This window comes from Apium graveolens, chromosome 2 (assembly GCF_009905375.1).
Source record: "Apium graveolens cultivar Ventura chromosome 2, ASM990537v1, whole genome shotgun sequence".
In the NCBI taxonomy this organism is placed as follows: Eukaryota; Viridiplantae; Streptophyta; class Magnoliopsida; order Apiales; family Apiaceae; genus Apium; species Apium graveolens.
This window is the reverse complement of record NC_133648.1, coordinates 98,956,459-98,978,536: the sequence shown is the minus strand read 5'-3', so window position 1 is coordinate 98,978,536 and position 22,078 is coordinate 98,956,459. Positions and strand designations below refer to the sequence as shown.

Genomic DNA, 22,078 nt, shown 5'->3' with positions numbered 1-22,078 from the left:
GTTGAGGATATGATTGCCTTTGAGCATACTGTTGTGGTTACTGGAATCTAGGTGGATTGAACTGTTTACTCACACCTTGCTGATATGGTGGCTAAATAGCATTCTGATTATTACCCCAGCTGAAATTTGGATGATTTCTGTTGTTAGGATGATAAGTAGTTGGCACAGGCTGCTGTTGTCGCTGATAATTATTCACATACTGAACAGATTCGTTGACGAGAGAACATTGATCCGTAGCATGAGAACCTGCACAAATCTCACAGACCATAGCTATTTGATTAACTCCATATGTAGCTAGAGAATAGACCTTCATAGACACCGCTTGGAGCTACGCTGCATTAGCGGTGGCTGCATCGATTTCCAGAATACTTGCTACTTTCCCAGGCATCATCCTCTGGGTTGGGTTTTGATGCTCATTTGCAGCCATAGTCTCGATAAGATTATAAGCCTCAGTATAGCTTTTGGCCCACAAGGCGCCTCCAGCTGCTGCATCGAGCATGGGCCGACATTGGGCCCCCAAACCATTATAGAAACCAGTGATCACCATCCAATCGGGCATTCCATGATGTGGACACTTTCTCAACATTTCCTTGTAGCGTTCCCAAGCTTCGCACATAGATTCTGTAAATTGCTGCGCAAACTGAGTAAGAGCACTCCGCATAGCAGCAGTCTTTGTCATTGGATAAAACTTCACCAGAAACTTTTGCACAAGATCTTGCCAAGTAGTGATGGACCCAGCTGGTTCAGAATGTAACCAGTCCTTAGCTTTATCCCTCAGTGAGAATGGGAAAAGCCTCAGCTTGATAGCCTCATCAGTCACGCCATTATACTTGAAAGTACTGCAGATCTCGACAAAATTCCTTATGTGCATGTTGGGGTCTTCAGTCGCAGCACCTCCAAAAGAAACAGAATTCTGCACCATCTGAATAGTGCCCGGCTTGATTTCAAAGGTGTTAGCTTGAATAGCTGGATGAAGAATGCTTGACTGAATGTCATCAATTTTAGGCCGAGAAAAGTCCATAAGAGCTGGATCGGCCTAAACAATACGATCACCCATGATTACTGGTTCTTTCTGCTCACTTCCTGAATCCGAATCTTCAAAATCTATCTTCTCCGGAATATCAAGAACTTCGTCTGTCTCCTCAGCTGTATCTAAAGTCCTCTTGCGAGTACGAGAACGAGTTTGCATAAACGTTCGCTAAAGTATCTGAAACACAACCAGAAATAATAAGTAACAAATACGTCTTAATCACTGAGTCCTAACGACCAATGATGGTAAGTACATAAACTAAACGAATACGCCGAGTCCCCGGCAGCGGCGCCAAAAACTTGTTAGGGCGAAAACACGTGCTAATATTCACGCAAGTATACGCGTTCGCAAGTAATATAGAATACTTTCTAGTTCGTTCCCATAGAGACTCAGACTAATTATTGTTCAATTATACTCACTCACCAATGTATGATTACTTCTCAATGTTAAGACACTAACACTTAGAATTATTGACTAAATATTAACTACAATTAACTACTAAAATTAACCACTTAATTAATACTTTGAATTAACAATATTAAAACACTCATGAGATCACAACTTCATTACTACTTCCTTCAATAGTTATTGTTATTACCCTTAGCATGCAACAGTGATGATATTAATCGAATAACACGAAACTGATAAAAGCCAACTTTCATTGTACTAATACCATTCTACCAAGCATCCACAATTAAGATAGAAGTTGAATATGCATCAATTATGTTGAGTTCCTATATGTCTACAAAAATTGACAACATAATGATTTAAGCACAAGTTATTCCTTTTAATTACACAGGGCGAATAAAACGGTTAGAGTTACCCACTAATCATGCACATCATACATGAACCTATGCTAGCATGGCAAGTTCTAAATCTCGAGATCCACCGTCGCTTCACAAGAGATTAACACCTATCTTATATGTTCGCGACACACATAAGACGAATACGCACAACCAATACTAGATATCATACAATCATCACACACTAAGGTATTAAACAATTAACCAAAGAATTCAATAGTAAATCCGTTACGACCCCATGATCACGATTAGCCCATGATAGCATTTATCGTCATCATGGGTTCATATGAAAACATGATAAACAAACACAAGAGAATAATAACTAAACTAATTATATTAAACCAGAGTACGTCACAAGAGTAAATAGGTTCAAAGTAAGAAAACTAGCATCCAATGTTACAACGAAATAAAGAATCAGAAGAAAATATGCTCCCTCTTCGTTGCGGTGTGCTAAAACGGTCTTCTTCCTTATCTCCTTTGCTCCTTGATTAATACCGCGATCCAACCCAGTGAAAACGTCTCCAAATCTACTTATATAATAGTCCCATAAAACTCAGATTACATAAAAGTTGGAAGCCAAATAGAAGTAGAAGTCTAAAAAAAATTATCTTTTTTCCCGACCCTGTGTGGCCGCTGAGCATAGCTGAGCGAGCGCTCAGCTTTCTGCGCGGCCGCTCAGCATAGCTGAGCGGGCGCTCAAGACCCTACTGGAAAATTCCTGAGTTTACTCCGTTTTTTTGCCGTAATCTGCCCCTTTCTTTCCTCTCGCAATGCTGAACACATGCCAAGACTTATTCTTGATGATTACTCCTCCGAAATGCAACTATTACCCTTAAATGCACAAACACTAGAAAAACGCATCAAATACACAAAATACTTGATTTCAAGACACCAATTTAAGCTATTTTAAGACGTTTTAAGTGGTATAAAATGCCACTTATCAAATGTAAAACCCTACACCAGATAATATTACACCAACATAATTTAAAGAAAAAGAAGCCTAGAACTATATGTGCAGGTAAAATCATAAAATTTGTAAATTATGTCAATAACAAAATGCACAACTTTGTGCCAAACACAAACCACGACATCATATAATACGAACCTAATAATATTAAAAAAACATCAAATAAGATTAGGCGAACATAATATAAAGAAAGAGTAACCTAGAACTATAATTTGTGCATGAATTCTACAGCCCTACGTTTCATTAAATGCATCAACTTCTATAAAAAACCAACTCCACAAACTTCTGTCAAATGTAAAACCCTACATCAGATAAGATTGTGGCAACAGAGTTTAAAGAAAAATCAGCCTAGAACTATATGTGCAGGTAAAATTATAAAATTTGTAAATTATGTAAATAACAAAATGCACAAGTTCATGCCAAAAACAAAACACCACATCATATAAGACAAACCTAATAACATATAAAAAAACGTCAAATAAGATTAGGCGAACATAATATAAAGAAAGAGTAGCCTAGAACTATAATTTGTGTCAACTTCGATGCCAATGAAATTTAAAAATAAACAAAATATACAATATTTCAAAAACACAGAACTTGGAAAATAATATGCGGTAATCAGCATCTTTTATTTAATCGAACTCATATAGTAATCAACAAAGATAATATTAAAGCCCCTGAAATCTCCTGTCTGTCTCGTGATACCTTTCCACACAGCTTGCGCCCTTACTCTTAGCCTCCATTCATCGGTCGAGTCATTCAAGGCCTATACTGTATCATACTTGTAGAATGCCATTGAAATATAATTTTCTAATGCCTATAAAACATAAATAACAGAGTAGAACAAACTTTCAATGGGGTTATCTTCTAGAATCAAACCACATAACAGTAATATATCTAAGGAGAAATAGATGTTCACATAAGGAAAAAGTAAAAGATGCAATACCTTTACCTCACAGCCCCCTAACAGCAGCTCCAAAACCTAACCCAAGCAAACGGTCCTGCAATACAGATTTAAAAGGAAAGAAAGAGTTTGAGTTCTCTTGACACCAAACTCTGACACCAAATAAGTGGTGGTTTATATTTTCTAGTAAAGCAAGATCTTTCTAATTCTTATTCATACTACAGTATGTCGGGAATATCTTCTTTTTAGGAAACCGTGGTTGGTTTATGCACTCAATTATTGCTGCTCATGAAGTTAACAAAGATATTTTACTTAAAAAAAGGTTTAAAACTGGGTTGTCTCATGTTTTCTGTTCAGTCCACTTCCTAAATCAAAGGCCATCCTCCAAACAGTTAAATTATTTTCTGGAAATTTACAAAGTAGGGGTCATGAAAATGCCTACATTACCCTACCTCATCATCCTACCCAGTGAAAGCAAACACAGAACAAAAATCAGCGATCAATTGTAAAAGCCAAAAATAGATTGCATGATGAAATAGGGCATAACATTAAAAGCAGGTTATTGTTAACTGTTAAAAGGATTACAAATCTAGAATACAACCCACTTTTCTTACTCTAGTACATAGTACATATAAAATGCGCAAAGCAGCAAACACAAATTAAATAACCGGTAAATTGTAGAAGACTTCTTTATATACAATATTTTGGGTAATATTTGTGTTGTTCCCATCTTTATCCTGAATAAAAAGTTTTAGGCCTTGGGGGGATGTCACCCGACTGACCGCCACATAAAATTGTCTATAAATAAACACCCCTTTTGGAAAAAAGAGAGCCACATTCTCAAGAGACTGTCCCTGAGCCTTCTTGATGATCATAGCATAGCAAACCCAACGTTTGATTTTAATTATGCATCAACATAACGACAATACCCACTTTCACTCTTAACTCATGAAGGGGCAAACTAGGGATAGCGATACTGTTCAGATATTCAGGAGGGAAGGACGTAAGTTGATCAGAAACCGAACCAGGGAAATCATCGGTTGTGTCAACACTAAAATATGATTATATTTCACCTGGAAGCTTCTCCACAATAAGACTATTAACACGTCCAACCATTTGATTAGTAGGAGTTAATATTGCGCGTCCACTCAAGTAGTCTGGATCCTGATAATGCTGCATGAAATCTGGGAATGTACTTTCCATCATACTTTCAATAGTAATTTCAGAAGTTAAGTGGCAAAACCTTTTCGGGACACAAATATCATCTTTACCTTCACCATCAGTTCCTCCATTTGGTGTTCCTATATTCCCATCACCTATATCCAAAACCCACTCAGCAAAATCTCTCAAATCCTGTACCTCCCCCAAACTGTTCCCTCTGGAAAGCCTCATGTTATGCCTCAACTTGAATACCCCTATTATCTTCCAAAGCTTGTTCATGTTATACATGAAGAAACAATTTCACCACACGACGCTCGTGTAATGACAGGAAAAATCTGGCGGAAATTACTGTCAAGGACAACTATAAACCCCCTAAAAGGGATATGAAAGCGTTCTGGATCCACCGCCTTCATAATATCCCGCAGTGATCGATCAACACATTCAAAGGAGTAATTGTGCTGTATTGGAGCCTCGTTCCATATAATCAGTTTTTTTTGTTTAATCAACTCCGCTATATTTGACGTATGAGATATTGAACACATAGAATGCTCATCTAGAACAATAAGAATTTTAAATCTTGAATGTGCCGTCTGACCCCTAGGCATCAAAGTCGCCGCTATCCCGGATGAGGCTATCGGAAGAACAATATCACAACGAGACCTTAGCTTGGCAATAATTATTCTCCACAGGAAGGTTTTACCGCAACTACCACTACCATACACAAATAACATCCCCCCTCCCTGTTGTCACCTGATTGCATGACAGCGTTGTAGACCTCCAGTTGCTCAGCGTTACAACTCGAGTACAGGTCTAAAATTTTTTTCTCCATTTCGGAAATATTATAGCTTGTCTTTTCAACGATCAGATTGTTAAGACCACAATCGAAATAACTATGCGGCGGCTGTGGCATTTGACTATAATCCTCAAGGAACTTACCAATAGTCTTCAAAATATTATGGATCTCTGCAAGTAAAGAGAAAAAATATTTAAGACCAAAGAAAAAGTTTTTCACAGCTGCACCCAATACTTGACAACATAGAATAAAGTAATGGAAATACATACCAGCAAGTGCATAAAACTGTTGCTGCTTCTCATTGAGGATTAGATGTGGATTACCTCTTATCTCTCGCTATTTCTTCACAAGGTCATCAACCATATTGATCCCGTGATTATTCCACAAACCATTCATATCACTCACCTTGCAGTTAACTAAAATATGAATAAATAAATGCCGAATTTGATGGGGGAATCCGGATTCAGAACTGTGGCTGAGAACCTGATGCCATTCATTATCATCATCGAGAAGGCCAAAATCCCCAAATGCCCCTTGATAAGTAGAACAAATTTTCCCTTTTACAGTCCCCAATGACTCGAATGAGGTCGCACCATGGACCTTTATCAGCAAAAAATGAAAATACCATATTTCTCCCGAAGTATGATGTGTATAATCCAATCTCCCAATCTTCTTCCCTTTCTTTCTCGGAAGCCACGTTCTATCAGCATCATTCCAGACATAATGTTGTGGTATTTCATCATAGAGATACTGCACATCATTACTATCAGTTGCATTCAGTATAAAATAAGCTTTTAGTTGACTATGTTTTTCCCTTTCCCTGGTTGCAACCTTTGGCAATGGCTCATTGGCACGAAACGTTCACGGTTTTCTTCCCTCCAAATGGAATGACAGCCGATCAACCGCAAAGGACCTGTAGTGAATATTAAATCCAAATACCTTGTATGCAGCCTCACACCCACAAATTTATCTTCCATCAAAGTATGACTGTATCTCATCCTCAAATTCATCCATCCTTTGTCCACTGGCCAGCTTTCTTTTCCGTCCTCTAATTTCCACTATCGCCCTATCATGCCCTTTAAGACAATACTTGAAAAGGTATTTAAGACTACGTGCAAGAGCACATATTTCAACATTAATATGACACTGATATCTGACCAAAAGATCACCGTTGTAAGGAACAACCCATTGGTTATCCAAAACTGCTCTCCCCCTCTTCATTGTATTTTTGTCTCTCTTTTCCTATAGCGGAAACTTATGCTGACCTTTTTGGAAAATGTCTCATGCACTTATAATATTTCGTACACGGAGATTTTGGCCAATCTTTCCCACATGGACCGTGCATCATGAATTCTATCACCGCAGCATAGCCAACAGGATCCACATTTGGATCAGGAATCTCCGCCGAAACATATTTATTAACATTTGCCTGCAGATCATGTTTCGAGGCAGAATCCAGCCATATCAACATGTGCACATGCGGCAAGCCCCTTTCCTAAAACTCCACCACATACATCACTGCAAAAAAACAAAAAATACATGCCAGAGCTACAGAAATAACACTAGAAATTGGTGCAAAAAGCTGATCCAAAACTTTAGCTCCAAGACACGTCCCAAAAAAATTATTTTTCATAATGTCATCAATCAACTGGTCAAGTTTCAACCTGAAGACACGCGCCATTACATTAGGCGAGTTCCGCGGAGAGCACTAGGGAAACACCTTCAGCATCTGAATAACCTCATCCCATAATGGATTTGTAGTAATTGTAAGAAAAACATTGGGATGACCTATATAACGACAAACAGCAAGGGCATCCAGGAAGTTCTGCGGCATATACCTCCTTGATCCCATAAATCCGGAAGGAAGAATAAATCCTTTACCCATATTGGATGACTCAGAGTTACCATATGTAACTAATTATTGTATATTATTATATAATTCAGTCCGCAAAGTAGTGTGATTAGTACGAAACCACCATAGACGTGCCTGTTCAATTGTTGAGAAAGCATCAACAACGTATTGCTGGTAAAAATGGCCACCAAGACGCGGGGTCATAGCAACAACACAAAACATCACCAATCAACAGAAAAACAACATTAATATCTCCCAACACTAAACAACAAACTCACCCAAAAAATAAAGTATGAACCCACCTTGATTCGTGCGCACCTGGAACCTGTATAAATAATATTCCTTCATTGTGATCATCTGCCATTTTTTCTCCGATACACCGTTCACTTTGCCAAATGGTATTTTTTTATAAAAACCGTCACAACTATAAGGAAATAGCAAGGGATATTGCAAAGCCGTTAGCTTCGGATGAATATCGGATATCCTCTCCAAGCCTCTGACATGAGAGTCAATTATAATATCACGGGATCCATCAGTTTCCTCCATGTCACCAACCATAATCCCAACCACCTCATCAGAAGGCCCAACATGATTTTCTCACCCACTCTCAGACCTGGAATCCTTGAGCCTAATTTCCAAATCCACCGCGCCATGTTCCCTATAACGGTCTCTCGTAGAATGGAATTCCTTCACCAACTCATTAGTATCATCCAACATATCTAATAAACATTGAAAAATTTCGGCATCAACCTCACCACCACCAGCAACATTCACCCATCGCAACATATTCTCAATTTTGTTCTCCGTGTCATAAATATATAGCTGACAAAATCTGGGATCCTCCCCAACTTCAGGAATCAACGAACCGAAGAGATGGTGGTTTTGTCTATTCAGGCGATAAATGTAAGGTGCACCACCATTGTTGATAGAATGATCAACGCCCCGGTCGATGTGAAGGAAAAAAGCTGTTGTAAAGCCGCATCCCATTCTTAAAACGTCTACTCTTTTTTGTCATTATGTAATTGCCAAAGGAATGTAGCGGTTGGCTTCTCTTTCGGGAGTTTGTTTTGACCCTTGGCACAACAAATTGAGAAAATTGGGTGACCACGGGTAACATATTTATTAACCCGCTCCTCTTTCCACATCCAAGCCTCACAATGCTCACAATGTACATCAGGAGATCCAAGGCTTGCATATTCCTCGACAACTACAAAATATTATACAAAATCCATAACAAGGACACCCTAAAAAATTAAACCAAATTATTACCCCACCAACAGATATCCTAATAGAAAATGCTACTACAACTTCACAATACCACGATGAGCCACATAAGACCTCTCCAAATTTCCATCAGTAAATTATTCACTGGATTCTACAAACCAACACAAAAAAATGTCACAGCGGCAAAACAAACAGATGAGAACTAATCCCCAATGAAAATAATAGCATAAAAATTAATCTACCACCACCGGAGCCATCATCACGATGAGTCACATATGACACCTCATAATTTCCACCATTAAACTCTTGACCAAATTCTGCAAGCCAACCAAAAAAAGCAATAAATCATAAAGATAACACCATGACCACTAACCTCTCGTGAAAATCATTTATATTAAAATTAACCTACCACCACCCAAGTAACCATCACTCTGATCAGTCTCAAAATCAGCAATATAGGAAAACTCTACACAAAAGTTAACAATAGTATAAAATTTTTACCACGTAAGAAGGTATACCATAACCTAACCGACCAAAAAAAAAGTCACCTATGTCGTGAGCCGCAGCTGCCACATTAGGTTTGAGCGCGTCCTGACCAACCCGGCACCCACACGACCTATCCAAATTCATATCAAAGCCTGAAACAAATATATTGGTCATTAAATAATCCATGAACAAACCCAAAAAATTCCCAGGATGAAGGAACACACCAATTGGAGGCATCCCACGCCTTTCACCGGGTACACCGTTCTCATGAGCTGCGGAATAATTTTGGAGCGGTTTCTTCCTCTTATAAACAGTCCCACAAACCCGTTCTTTATACAAACTTTCCAGGTTAAGATAATAGCCTAACAAAAATATACTGGTCATCAAATGATCAACCAACCAACATAAAAAAATGCTGAAAGCAAGACACATACCAATCAGAGACACACTACTTTTTTTATCGGAAACATTGTTCCCCTGAGCTATACAATAATCTTGTAGTAGTTTCTTCCCCTTATCGACGGTTTTTCTCCCTGACCATGCTTGCCTGTGTCAACACACAAACTGACCAAGTTCATATCACAGCCTGAAAAATATTTACCAATTAGTAAGTCATCAACCAAGCAACCCAAAAAAACCCAGGAGGCAAGACACGTACCAATGTGAGATATGCAGCGCCTTTAAATGGGAACATTGTTCCCATCAGCCGTGCAATAACCTTGAAGTGGTTATTTGCAAGGAAGGCTGGCACAAAAAACCCGAAAATTATCGTGGCTTCCTCCCCCTATCAACGCGCGGTTCTTTTGAAGGAAGCTTGGCCCAAAAACCTGAAGAATTTAATCATAAATTTAAACAGCGGAGAGCAAGGTCGCCGAAAACACGAAGAATTCAATTATTAATTTAAACAGCAGAAAGCAAGGTCGCCAACCAAGCAAACAAAAACAATACCAAAAAAAACATGCATACCGGGGGGAGTGCAATTGTGCCTTTGACCGGAAACACGGTTCCCATCACCCGAGCAATAATCTAGCAGTGTTTTGCGCCCCTCATCCAGGAGATATTATCCCTAAGAAGGCTTTTTTGACGATGAACAACACAATTTGTTTAAAAAATTCACAGGGAACATGCAAAACAAAAAAATAGGGCACCAAAATAATACTGAGAAACAATCAATTAGTAACAGGAAAAGCAGTTATTTACCGGGAGACACAAGCGCAGGCAGTAAATTTTCCTCACGACGCGCACAACCACCACCATACCTCTTTGTTAACCTAAAAACATTATCCAGGGTATTGCCTACCGAAACATAGGGTCATCCACATCCTGGATAGCAAGAAAACACATAATGAATACAGGGCTACAAAAGGGAACCACATGCCTACACAATAATATAACAACATTATATATTCACAATACACACACATTACCTTTTAAGCCGGGTTGCTCAATCCCAAGCCCCACGGATGTCTACTGAGCCGCATAACCTGCCAGTAGTAAATAACTAATCACATCATCACAAAAGATGAACAACAACAATGACAACAACCAAGTAAAAAAACAATTATAATGTAACAACATTATATATTCACAGCACACACACATTACTTTTTAAGCCGGGCACCTCAATTCCAAGCCCCACCGATGCCTGCTGAGCCGCATAACCTGCCAACAGTAAATTACTAATCACATCATCACAAAAATATGAAGAATAACAATGGAAACAATCAAGTAAAAACAACAATAGCACTAAATACCAAGAAAAACAACAACCGATTTATTACCTTTCAAGTTGTGACGCTGAATCCCCAAAGGCGCTGCACATAAATCCTCCATGGGAGCAACAACAGCCACACCAACCCAACCTAGCATAAGAAAACAACAACTTTACAAAGCCAGTAATGCACCAACATAATTCATCCACACTACGCACACATCACCTTTTAAGTTGTCACACTGAATTCCCAAACGCGCTGCACATTAACGACACTAAATACCAAGAGCACAGCATGAAAATACAACAATGTCAACGGAAACCATCGAAAACCTAGAAAAATAATATGAATAGAATTCAGCATACAACATATTTACCAAACCGCATTCACCGATCAAACCCACCAAACCACCAACCCAACACAAAAAAAACACGAAAAACCAAATCAACCATCAAGGAGCAAAAATACAAAGATGCCAAATAATGTGAAGAGAATTTACATCCAATACACAGCCTAGCAAGAGAATATTTGTCCAAACAAACGGCTAGTCAACCATGTCAGAGAACGCACAAAAAATCAATGTGAACAAAATTGACACTCAACATAGAGTCAACCAAGAGAACGTAGAGAATGTCTATTCAAAACAAAAGACTATTAACTATTCACACACAACCTAGAAAGATATTGTTTGTCCAAAATAAATGGCTAGTCAACTATGTGAGAGAACACCCAAAAATTCAATGTGAACAGAATTGACATTCAGCACAGAGCCAACCAAGAGAACGCAGAGAATGTTTATCCAAAATAAAGGACTATTCACTGGTCAAACCTATTCACCAATCTGAATTCACTAATCAAACCAACCCAACCAACAACATAACACAAAACACACACCAAAAACTAAACAATGTGAATAATAACTACACTGAAAAAGGATAAACACACAGAAAACAAAGTCAATAACAGATAATCAAAACACAAAAAAACACAAACTAAAAAGGAAAACTTCAGGTTTTATTAATCAGATCAGCTGGATTAAAAGAAATAAACCTCTCTCCACAACAAAGGCACATGTACAGAACTGAAGCCAGAATCAATAAACGGAGCAACAAACATCAAACCCAGAAGAAGGAAAAGGAGAGGAGAGGTGACAACCAAAAGAAGAAAAGCTTGACATCCTTGCCGTACACGTGCGAATTGGATAACTATAACCAATCAAAGGGCCAAGAAGAACAACCGACTTGTTTCGGCGAATGGATAAGTCAATAACACGGTACATAACCGTTCTGTAGCTGGCAATCATCGTTTCTGTAACTCATATCGATTGTCCCTGTAGCAAATGACCGAGAACAGGTGCCGCACAGCAGCAGAGCATTTTTTCAGCTGGACAACAAGGGTAGGCGGCAACAGTCGCGGGAAGGAGGGAACAACGAGCGAACGGTTATAGGGGAGCAGGGCAGAAACGGCTTTTCACATAAGAAGAGGAGGGCAGATCGGTAATTTCACTTCCAATTAGCCTTCAGGATTTATTAATAAAATAGATTACAGCAACATAGAGGCAGTTATATAAAATATTTAACAAACCAAGGCCAAGACAACAATTAACGAAATAAAATATGAAAGTAAAAAGCATACATATCAGTAACTGTAAGAACAAAGAAAGTTTAGAATTTGTACCAGACACCATAGATTTAGCAGAATTATAAACGAGCAAAAGAGCAGAAGCCATAGGTATGAACGGGTACAAATAAACAAGAAAATAGAACATCTGAGTCGTCAGGCCTTGTCAAAGATCCCAACTGCTCTTGAAGATATAATTGCCCCTACCTGCTGTGTTGGGATGCTTGCAACAACTCCTCCAGGATAAAACAGCTCTGAACTTGGTGTTCACAGTAACAACAAACTCAACTTCGACTAGCACCTCACTCGCCGAAAAACCACCGACTGATATGATATTGGGAGAGAAGAGAATGTAGAGAGGAGAAGAGAATGCAAGGTATGGTGTAAATAATTCAGCAACTTAGGCCTCTATTTATACTAGAGGCTAAGTGTAAAAGACCATCCTGCATTAATATCAGAATTAAAACTGCCCATTTAATAAATAAAATCAAAACTGTTGATTTTGAATTTAAATAAAATGTAACAGCTTGCATATTTAATCCACACATTAAATCAGTTTTAATGTTTTTAATTTCGAATATATATTATCAGTTACATGTCTAGGTTTAATGAATCTGACTCAGGCCTGACCCAGCCCAATCTGAAATTGAGCCCAGTCCAATTGAGCCCAACTGAAACAATAACCCAGCCCAAGTGATAAATTAATTCTAATTAAAAAATTAAATCACAAATAAATAAAATCCTCGCCCAGGTCGCCTCGCGTATGCGAGACGCCGAGACACTCACCCATATCGCCCTTCGACCCGACCCGGCCCGGCCCGGTGCGGGGCGGCGGCCACGCGCGCGTGTGTGTGTGCGTGATGCACGTAAGAACACCATGCACCATCACACACCTTAGTAGTTTTACACTACCCATGTGTGTGATACAATATAAAGCCGACACCCCCTTTATTTATTTTAATGTGGGATAAAATAACATATTCTCATTTCAAGCTCTTTCAAGCCACTAACTTCAACTCTAATTCTCTATTGATTCATTAAGAAAATTCTTTCAACCAATACATGAAAGTTTAAGTTCCCATATCAAGGAACAACTTCCAATCATTAGATTTTGGAATTAACATCAAGAGCATAATAAAACTTATGATATAAAACTCCATTTTTCTAACAATCCCCCACAAAGCCATACAGAAATGCATTCAGGTTTTTCATCAGGACTTGTCTTTTAGAGTCGGTACCCTTCCGGGTTTGAGCCCTCCTAAGTCCTCTACTTCGATGGCTACCGGATTCAGATGGAATGTTTCACCTTGAATCTTAATCAGTTTAGTGTAACCATGTTCCATAGACGACGACAAGTCAACGGTTATGGTGCCAATCTACGGCTTTGAGATATTAATGGTCTTGTCTTGATCCTGTTCATCGAATGCTTCAAGGAAAAACCCTTTCCTCTAATTGTGACCACACAATTTCATTCGCTTAGCTGGGCATCTCCAGAGATATACTGCTTCTATCCCATCGAATGACTTAATCCCATTCAGAGTTTTAATACTCTTGCTTTTCTAGCAGTTTTAGTACCTTCTAGGTTTACAGGGGATAGACTTAGATACAAAAGTATCATCTATGTAGCAAAGGTACTACCAATTAACCCTTACAGCTTGTTATTACCACATTGAATACACTTCGAGGGATCTCCTCTCATGTGTACTGGGTTCCCACTATTGATGAATTATGATGGGTTGACAGTCCCATCCCCAACCTTGAATTGAGGACCACTGTAGGTTCCAGTCCTTTAGTCAAAGGATCAGCTATATTATTCCGAGTTCTTATGAACTCTATAGCTATAATCCTATCAGACACTAAACCCCTTATAGACTTGAGTCTAACTTGGATGTGTCCCTTTATTTTAGCATTATGCTTTTTACTGCTAATCTTGTCAATAGTTGTTCTACTATCACAATGAATTGTAATAGCAGGAAATGGTCTGCTTACTACAGGTATCGCAGACATAAGTCCGTGTAACCATTATGCCTCCATTGTAATGACTGAGAAATTACGTTTGTATTATATCTTAATAAAGATGATTTATGTGTTTTATTATATCATTAAGTGTATTGAGATATAAGACCCTAGCTGTTATATGCTACGTATGTTTTGTTTTGTCAGAATGTATCCCAGGTAATTATCGGGTGTTTTATTATGAGTCAAAGGCTTTTATATCAAAAATTGTACGACCCAAATAGTCTTTTAATAGCTAATAATTCATACAAAACCAATGGCCTTATTTTTCTTAGTATGGCCTATACCATATCGATATTCTGAACATCCGGTCGTTTTATAAATTTTCTTGTTGCACGAAAAATGACTTTTCCGGGCCCCTTCGGGTGTCAAAAACCCCACAAAAATCATATTTTTATTTTTATAGGATCACGAAATTATCAATTATTATTTTTCTTTGCATTTTTGTATTATTCATAATTTTTGGGAATTTTTGGCTTATATTTTGTATTTATTGGATATTTAAAAATTCAAAATTTATACCCAAAAATTATAAAATTAAGGGCCAGTTAATTTTATTATATGTATAATTAGGGGCTTAATTTTAATTAGAGGTATTTTCATTACTACTATAAATAGCTAATTTATTATTAATTAAATATTAAAAACTAATTAAATCAGAAAAATTAGTTTGGGGGTGAAGCTTGTGTTCTTGAGATTGCCTGAGAATCAAACTGTGATTGTGGTAGATTCACTGAACCTCTGATTTTGCTCGAGTAACCAAATTAATCCTCTCGAAAAGACGGATCTTTTGATACCAACATCATCAACTGAGGTTGGATATTTGTTAAAATTGATTTTTTTGTGTTCTTGACTTTAATTTCGGTTTTTGAGTTCAAGGAATCGTTTCGTTGTTTTGACGATTCATATAGTTATATCTTGATCTGAGGAATGATTTTATGTGTTTATATTGATTTTATGACCCCTGAATTGTTATGACCATGTTCTTGGTTTTTTGGTTTTTGATTTCGATTTTCTAGAATTTATAGATGTTTACGATTAGTTTTAATTATAGGAGATGACTGTAGATATCTAGGGCTTTAATTTGATACCTAAATCGTGGATTTTGGATTCGGTTTTGTTGAAATCGGAATTTAAACCGAAAAAGCTTAAAGCTTTCGCCAGTTTTAATGGAGATTTGCCGGCGATTGGGTTCCAGGCGTGGGCAGGCACGGTGTTAGTGGCTTTTGGACTGCAGGGAGGATTTTGAGTTGTTTGGGATAAAAACCAGGAACAAACAAATTGATCTGGGGTCGAATCGAGGCTCACCGGAATCGAACTCCGGTGGCCGGAACCTCACCGGGTTCTGGGTTGGGAAGAACACCGGTGGGTTGTTCTTGACAACCCAGACCCGACCTGTTTCCCTTTCTACAAAACCCGGTTTTGATCTTGTTTCTGTTGTGTTGATTTCTAAAAATATGATTTTGAATATTTTATTTTATTTTTTATTTTATAAAATTCAGAAAATCAAGAAATTAAATTGATTAATTATTTGATTTATTTTATAAATGAATTTAAACTGTTTCCTTATTTTAGAAAATCTAAAAATTATTTATTTATTTATTTAATTAATTATATCTAATTTATTTATTAATTATTTAAATTGATTATTTATTTTAAAATTAATCATTTATTTAAACGATTCGTAATAAATTCTATTTAATTCCAAAAATTAGGGAAACATCATTTTTAAATCTGATTTTTCCTAGATAATTATTTAAATATATATTGAGGTTCAATTATATTTGAATAATTAATTACTTTGAATAATAATTGATTTATTCGTATTTATTGCGTAATAATTGAACCGTTTATCCGATTTAACCGAAACGAAAGCCCTTAGACTCAGAAAAATGACCTGAATCCATTAAAAATAGTTTTAAATCATAATTTCTTTCGGGAGAGAGTCGGCTTACGATATTTATTTAATTATGGACCTTATTATTTTAGATACGAGCCTAATAAATCCCCAAAAATTAGGAAACGAGTCAGATATTGTTGGTTAAAGCGAGTGTAGTTCCGATTTCGATTCTAAAAATATTTTTGAGTCTAAAGTAACTATGTGCCTTATGTGCTATGTGATTTATGTAAGTACTTGAATCCTAAATGCTGGATAGACGATAAAGGCTATGTGGCCTTAGTTTGAGATACGATTACGATAAGAGTCAACTAAATGAATATCTTTCTTTGATAGATTCACACCAGCAAGACAGATCAAGTTAGAGTTAGGAAACTGTGAACTACCCGAAGTAAATCGTATACCAGGAAAGTTTTTCCCCTATTCTAAATTCAGAATAGTGAATTTTTTTCAGATTCATATGGCAGCTACACACTGATAACTCCCGTTCACAAACACTGATACACAATTACTATTTTTTATTCATATTTCATTTCGATTCATGATTTCTCCTAATCTGTTAAATCCACTATTCATATTCTAATAGTTTATATACATACGTATACATATACTCTGATATATTCTGATGTTGGGATACATCAAAGCATACCAATTTTTCCGGATGCTGATCCATGGACTGGATGGTTACGATTTGGGTCGGGTATGAACCGGACCCTTGATTATTAGGCCATAGTGCCTAGGTACCCTATATTTTGGTGGGTCTATACAGTTGGGTATAGATCTGCACTATATCCTGACTGATTAGCAGGTTATAGTGCATATGTTGGTTTTTGTGTCAAGTCTAATTCATTGGTAATCCCCGATAGTGGCCTTCATTATTCCTTGCAGAAATATGTGGTTACTCGAACAATCAGAGTACCGGTTCATTTAACATTCCCTTTATACTATTTATATATATGTTGCAGGCTTGTTGAGCAATTATGGTTCACCCCTATTATTGTTATTCACTTTGTTTTTCAGTTTAAGCCGAGAATGAAACCCATCCGTACTCGAGTGGTCAAGAAGTGGGTCAGAAGGAAGGACCATCTAGCACAAAGGGTGCTAATTCCAAATTAAGAAGAGAGTTTTGAGATGCCTGAGCAGGTGTAGTGGGAATAGATGTAGATGTTGGTTGAATAAAAGAAACTTAGTTTAAAACTTGTGTAGATAACTGGTTTGTAATAAAGAAGGCTTGTAAGACTATTAATTTAGATTGTTTGTAATAAAGTTAGTGAGTTGTTCTCGCTTTCATACCTTAACCTAAAAGATCATGAGTAGTAGTAGAAAGAGGTTGTTATATGTTTATATTATTACTGTATAACTTTAATAATGTAATTAGTGGCAAGTAATCCCCCAGATCTAGACCCCGGATTTGGAGGGTGTTACTACCATCCCAGTGGCATCAAGTGCACACAACTCAGCTTCAAATGTAGATCAAGTCACTATAGTCTGTCTACTTGACTTCCAGGATATTGCTCCGCCTGCCAAGGTGAACACATATCCAGTCACTCCATTGGAACCAGACGTCTTAGCTATCCAACTTCCATCACTGTACCCTTTAAGTACACCAGGAAATCTCCTATAGTGTAAACTAAGGTACATTGTTCCTTTTAGATATCTAAGTACTCTATCAAGAGCATCCCGATGAGTTCTATTTGGACAACTTGTATATCAAGCCAACTTAGACACTGAATATAAAATATCTGGTCCAGTACAGTTAGCAAGATACTACAAGCTCTCAATAATCTGATAATACCTTTACTGGGACACAGGAACTCCTGAAGTATTCTTGACAAGGGTAACTTTAGGATCATAGGGTGTACTAGCAATTCTACACTGTGAATAACCATATTTCTCAATTATAGATTTCTCTATATAATGAGATTGAGTCAAGGTTATTCTTTCAGCCGACTGAATCAGTTTGATTCCAAGAATCACACTAGCCTCACCCATATCATTCTTTTCAAAATGCTTTTCAAGAAAGCTTATGTCTCGTTAATAATCTCAATATTGTTCCAAACAATAAGATGTCATCTACATATAGGCACAAGATAACACACTCACTACCTTTAACTTTGGTGTAGACACACTTGTCACTTTCATTAATCATATAACTGAAAGGCAATACAGTTTCATCAAACATTTTATGCCAATCCCTGGGAGCTTGTTTCAAGCCATAGATGGACTTGATCAACTTACATACTTTCCTTTTATGTCCAGTTGCAAAAAATACCTCAGGCTGCTCCATATAAATATCTTTTTCAAGTTCATAATAAAGAAAAGCTGTATTTACATCCATCTAATGGATGATAAGACCAGGGATGAAAGCCAATGTTATATGCATTCGGATTCTTACCATCCTTACAACCGGAGAGTATGTATCAAAGTAATCAATTCCTTCATTTTGCTTAAAACCCTTAGCTACCAGTCTAGATTTGTACTTATCTATTGAGCCGTGAAGGTTCAACTTCCTTTTAAAGACCCACTTGCACCCGATAGTTGAACACCTAGGAGGGAGATCAACCAACTCCCATGTTCTATTAAAAACAAGAGGGTCAATTTCACTCTTCACAGCGCCCTTCCAATGCTTAGACTCCGAAGAATCCATAGCCTATCAGAAAGTTAAAGGTCCATCCTCGACATTATTAGTGATAAAATCACCTCCAAAATCCTTAACTACCTTTGCACACTTACTGTTCCTCGATTCCTCTACTTCCTTAGGAGTAGAGCTACTACTAGGTTTCGCCCCCATATTTGTCATCTTTTTCACATGATCAGGAATAGAACTCGATATTTGAGAAGGATCTTCCTTAGAAGTCTTTTCAGGTATTCCAGTCTTTATAGGGTAGACATCCTCAAAGAATGTACCATCTAAAAATTCAACTATCATGTTTGCCACTATACCATCTATGTCAGATTTGAATACTAAAAATCTCATAGCTGTAGTGGTTTAAAGATAGCCCAGAAAGATACAATCAACAGTTTTCGGACCTAGTTTCTTTCGATTGTGTTCAGGAAAAAGCACCTTAGCAAGGCACCCCCACATACGAAGATACTTAAGACTAGTCATCCTTCCTTTCCATAACTCCAAGGGTGTCTTATCCATGTATTTCAGATGGAATCTATTCAAAATATGGAATACCGTATTTAGAGCCTCTCTCCACATGTATTTAGGCAACCTAGAGTTAATAAGCATACTATTAATCATATCTTTAAATGTTATGTTGTTTCGCTCAGCAACCCCATTAGACTCAGGTGTGTATGGTGGAGTAACTTCATGAACTATACCATTGTTTGCACAAAATTCATTTAAAGCGTTACTCTCACCACCTCTGTCAGATCTCAATCGTTTAAGTGTCGTACAAGTTTTTTTTCTACTTCAATTTTATATATAATGAATTTACTAAGTGCTTCATGCTTATGTCTAAGTATATAAACATGAGAATATATATTTCTATCATCTATAAAAGTAATGAAGTATCTAAACTGGTCCATGGTCAACACACCACCAAATTCACAAATATTAGTGTATACTAAATCTAACAAGTCTGAATCCCTAACAATATTATGAAAAGGTTTCCTTATTTGTTTTGCAGACACACATACTTGACATTTACAATTCTTTTCTATAGTATGTTTTGGAATCAACTCTAAGTTCATCATATTCTTAAGAGCACCTAAGATTAAATGACCTAGTCCAGCATGCCATAAATTTAAGGATTTAACACAGTTAACAGAAGGAATAATATCATTATTCCCTGTTTGGACTTGTGTTATTTTTGAACCGAGATGTCCAGCATAAGGTGGATCCAGATGATTTCTCCTTTATGTCTTCTCAGGGAGAGAGAGAACTCCTCCCAAGACTTTGGAATCTTTTCAATCACACTCATAACCTTGAAATCTTCAGGGAGGTCCATTCTAGACTCCTTCAAGACATGCACTGTCATCTCGAACTCATACACTTGCTCAGTCATGGACTTATTGTCCACTAGCTTGAATTCAAGGAACCGAGACACATAATACTTTTCCAGACCTTGTGAGTCAGTATTATGTGTTTGGTCCAGTTTCTTCCATAAGAGTTTTACAGAGTAGGTATAAGAGGAATAAACATCAAACAAGGTGTTTGTTAGAGCAGCCAAAATGGCCACCCTAGCCACCCCATCCTTCTAAGCCCACTTCACAAAAGCCTTAACTGTGTCACCCTTTTCTTGATCCACCACCGGTTTCTCATACTCCACAACCGGCCATAAACCCTTTACAGTTAACCACAATTTCATCCTTTACTTCCAACGAAAAAAGCCGATGCCACCATTGAACTTCTCTGGAAAACCAGTTAATTCAACGGCTTGTGGAAAACTATAAGTGGTCCAATCAATGACCCCAGCATGTGCACCAAAACTACCACCACTAACAGGAACCTCAGTTCGCTAACCATTATATTAAATAATATATAATAGATTATCTTTTCAAGAATGTTGGAAATAATCCCTCAGTCCCAATTTATCTGTTCAGTTTGACTTCTGCACGTAGTTTAAGGTGCATTGACCACGTAGTTCGGTTGATTATCTTTCATTTTTATGAATAAATATTCAAATCTTAAATTTTTATTCACAAAAAGAAAACTTGAAAAATAATCAACGGAACTATGCGGTCAATGCACCTTAAACTACGTGCAAAAGTCAAACTGGACAGATAAATTGGGATGGAAGGAGTATTAACTATTACAGCAACATAGAGGCAGTTATATAAAATACTTAACAAGCCAAGGCTAAGACAAGAATTAACGAAACAAAACATGAAGGTAAAAAGCATGCATATCAGTAACTGTAAGAACAAAGAAAATTCAGAATCTGTACCAGACACCGTAGCTTTAGCAGAATTATAAACGAGCAGAGGAGCGGAAGCCATGGGTATGAACAGGTACAAATAAACAAGAAAATAGAACAGCTGAGTTGCCAGGCCTCGTCAAAGATCCTGATTGCACTTGAAGAGATAATCCCCCCACCAACTGTGTTTGGATGCTTGCAACAACTCCTCCAGGATAAAATAGCTCCGAGCTTGGTGTTCACAGTAACAACAAACTCAACTTTGACTAGCACCTCACTCGCCGAAAAACCACTAACTGATATGATATTGGGAGAGAAGAGAAAGTAGAGAGGAGAAGAGAATGTAAGGTGTGGTGTAAATAATTCAGCAACTTAGGCCTCTATTTATACTAGATGCTAAGTGTAATTGACCAACCTGCATTAATATCACAATTAAAATTGCCCATTTAATAAATAAATCAAAACTGTTTATTTTGAATTTAAATAAAATGTAACAGCTTGTATATTTAATCCGCATATTAAATCAGTTTTAATGTTTTTAATTTTGAATATATATTATCAGTTACATGTCCAGGTTCAATGAATCTGACTCAGCCCTGACCCAGCCCAATCTGAAATCGAGCCCAGTCCAATTGAGCCCAACAGAAACAATAACCCTGCCCAACTGATAAATTAATTCTAATTAAAAAATTAAATCACAAATAAATAAAATCCTCGCCCAGGTTGCCTCGCGTACGCGAGACGCTGA

General features: G+C 37.3%; 1 protein-coding gene across 1 annotated transcript; it reads right to left on the bottom strand.

The window, feature by feature from the left end:
* Positions 1-5,140: 5,140 nt before the first annotated feature.
* LOC141691671 (uncharacterized) lies at positions 5,141-7,339 on the bottom strand. Its single transcript, XM_074496438.1, has 6 exons — positions 7,202-7,339; positions 7,019-7,153; positions 6,142-6,408; positions 5,928-5,994; positions 5,616-5,828; positions 5,141-5,496 (listed from the first exon to the last, which is right to left on the bottom strand). The coding sequence occupies exons 1-6, from the start codon at positions 7,337-7,339 to the stop codon at positions 5,141-5,143; spliced, it is 1,176 nt and encodes a 391-aa protein (XP_074352539.1).
* Positions 7,340-22,078: the final 14,739 nt, after the last annotated feature.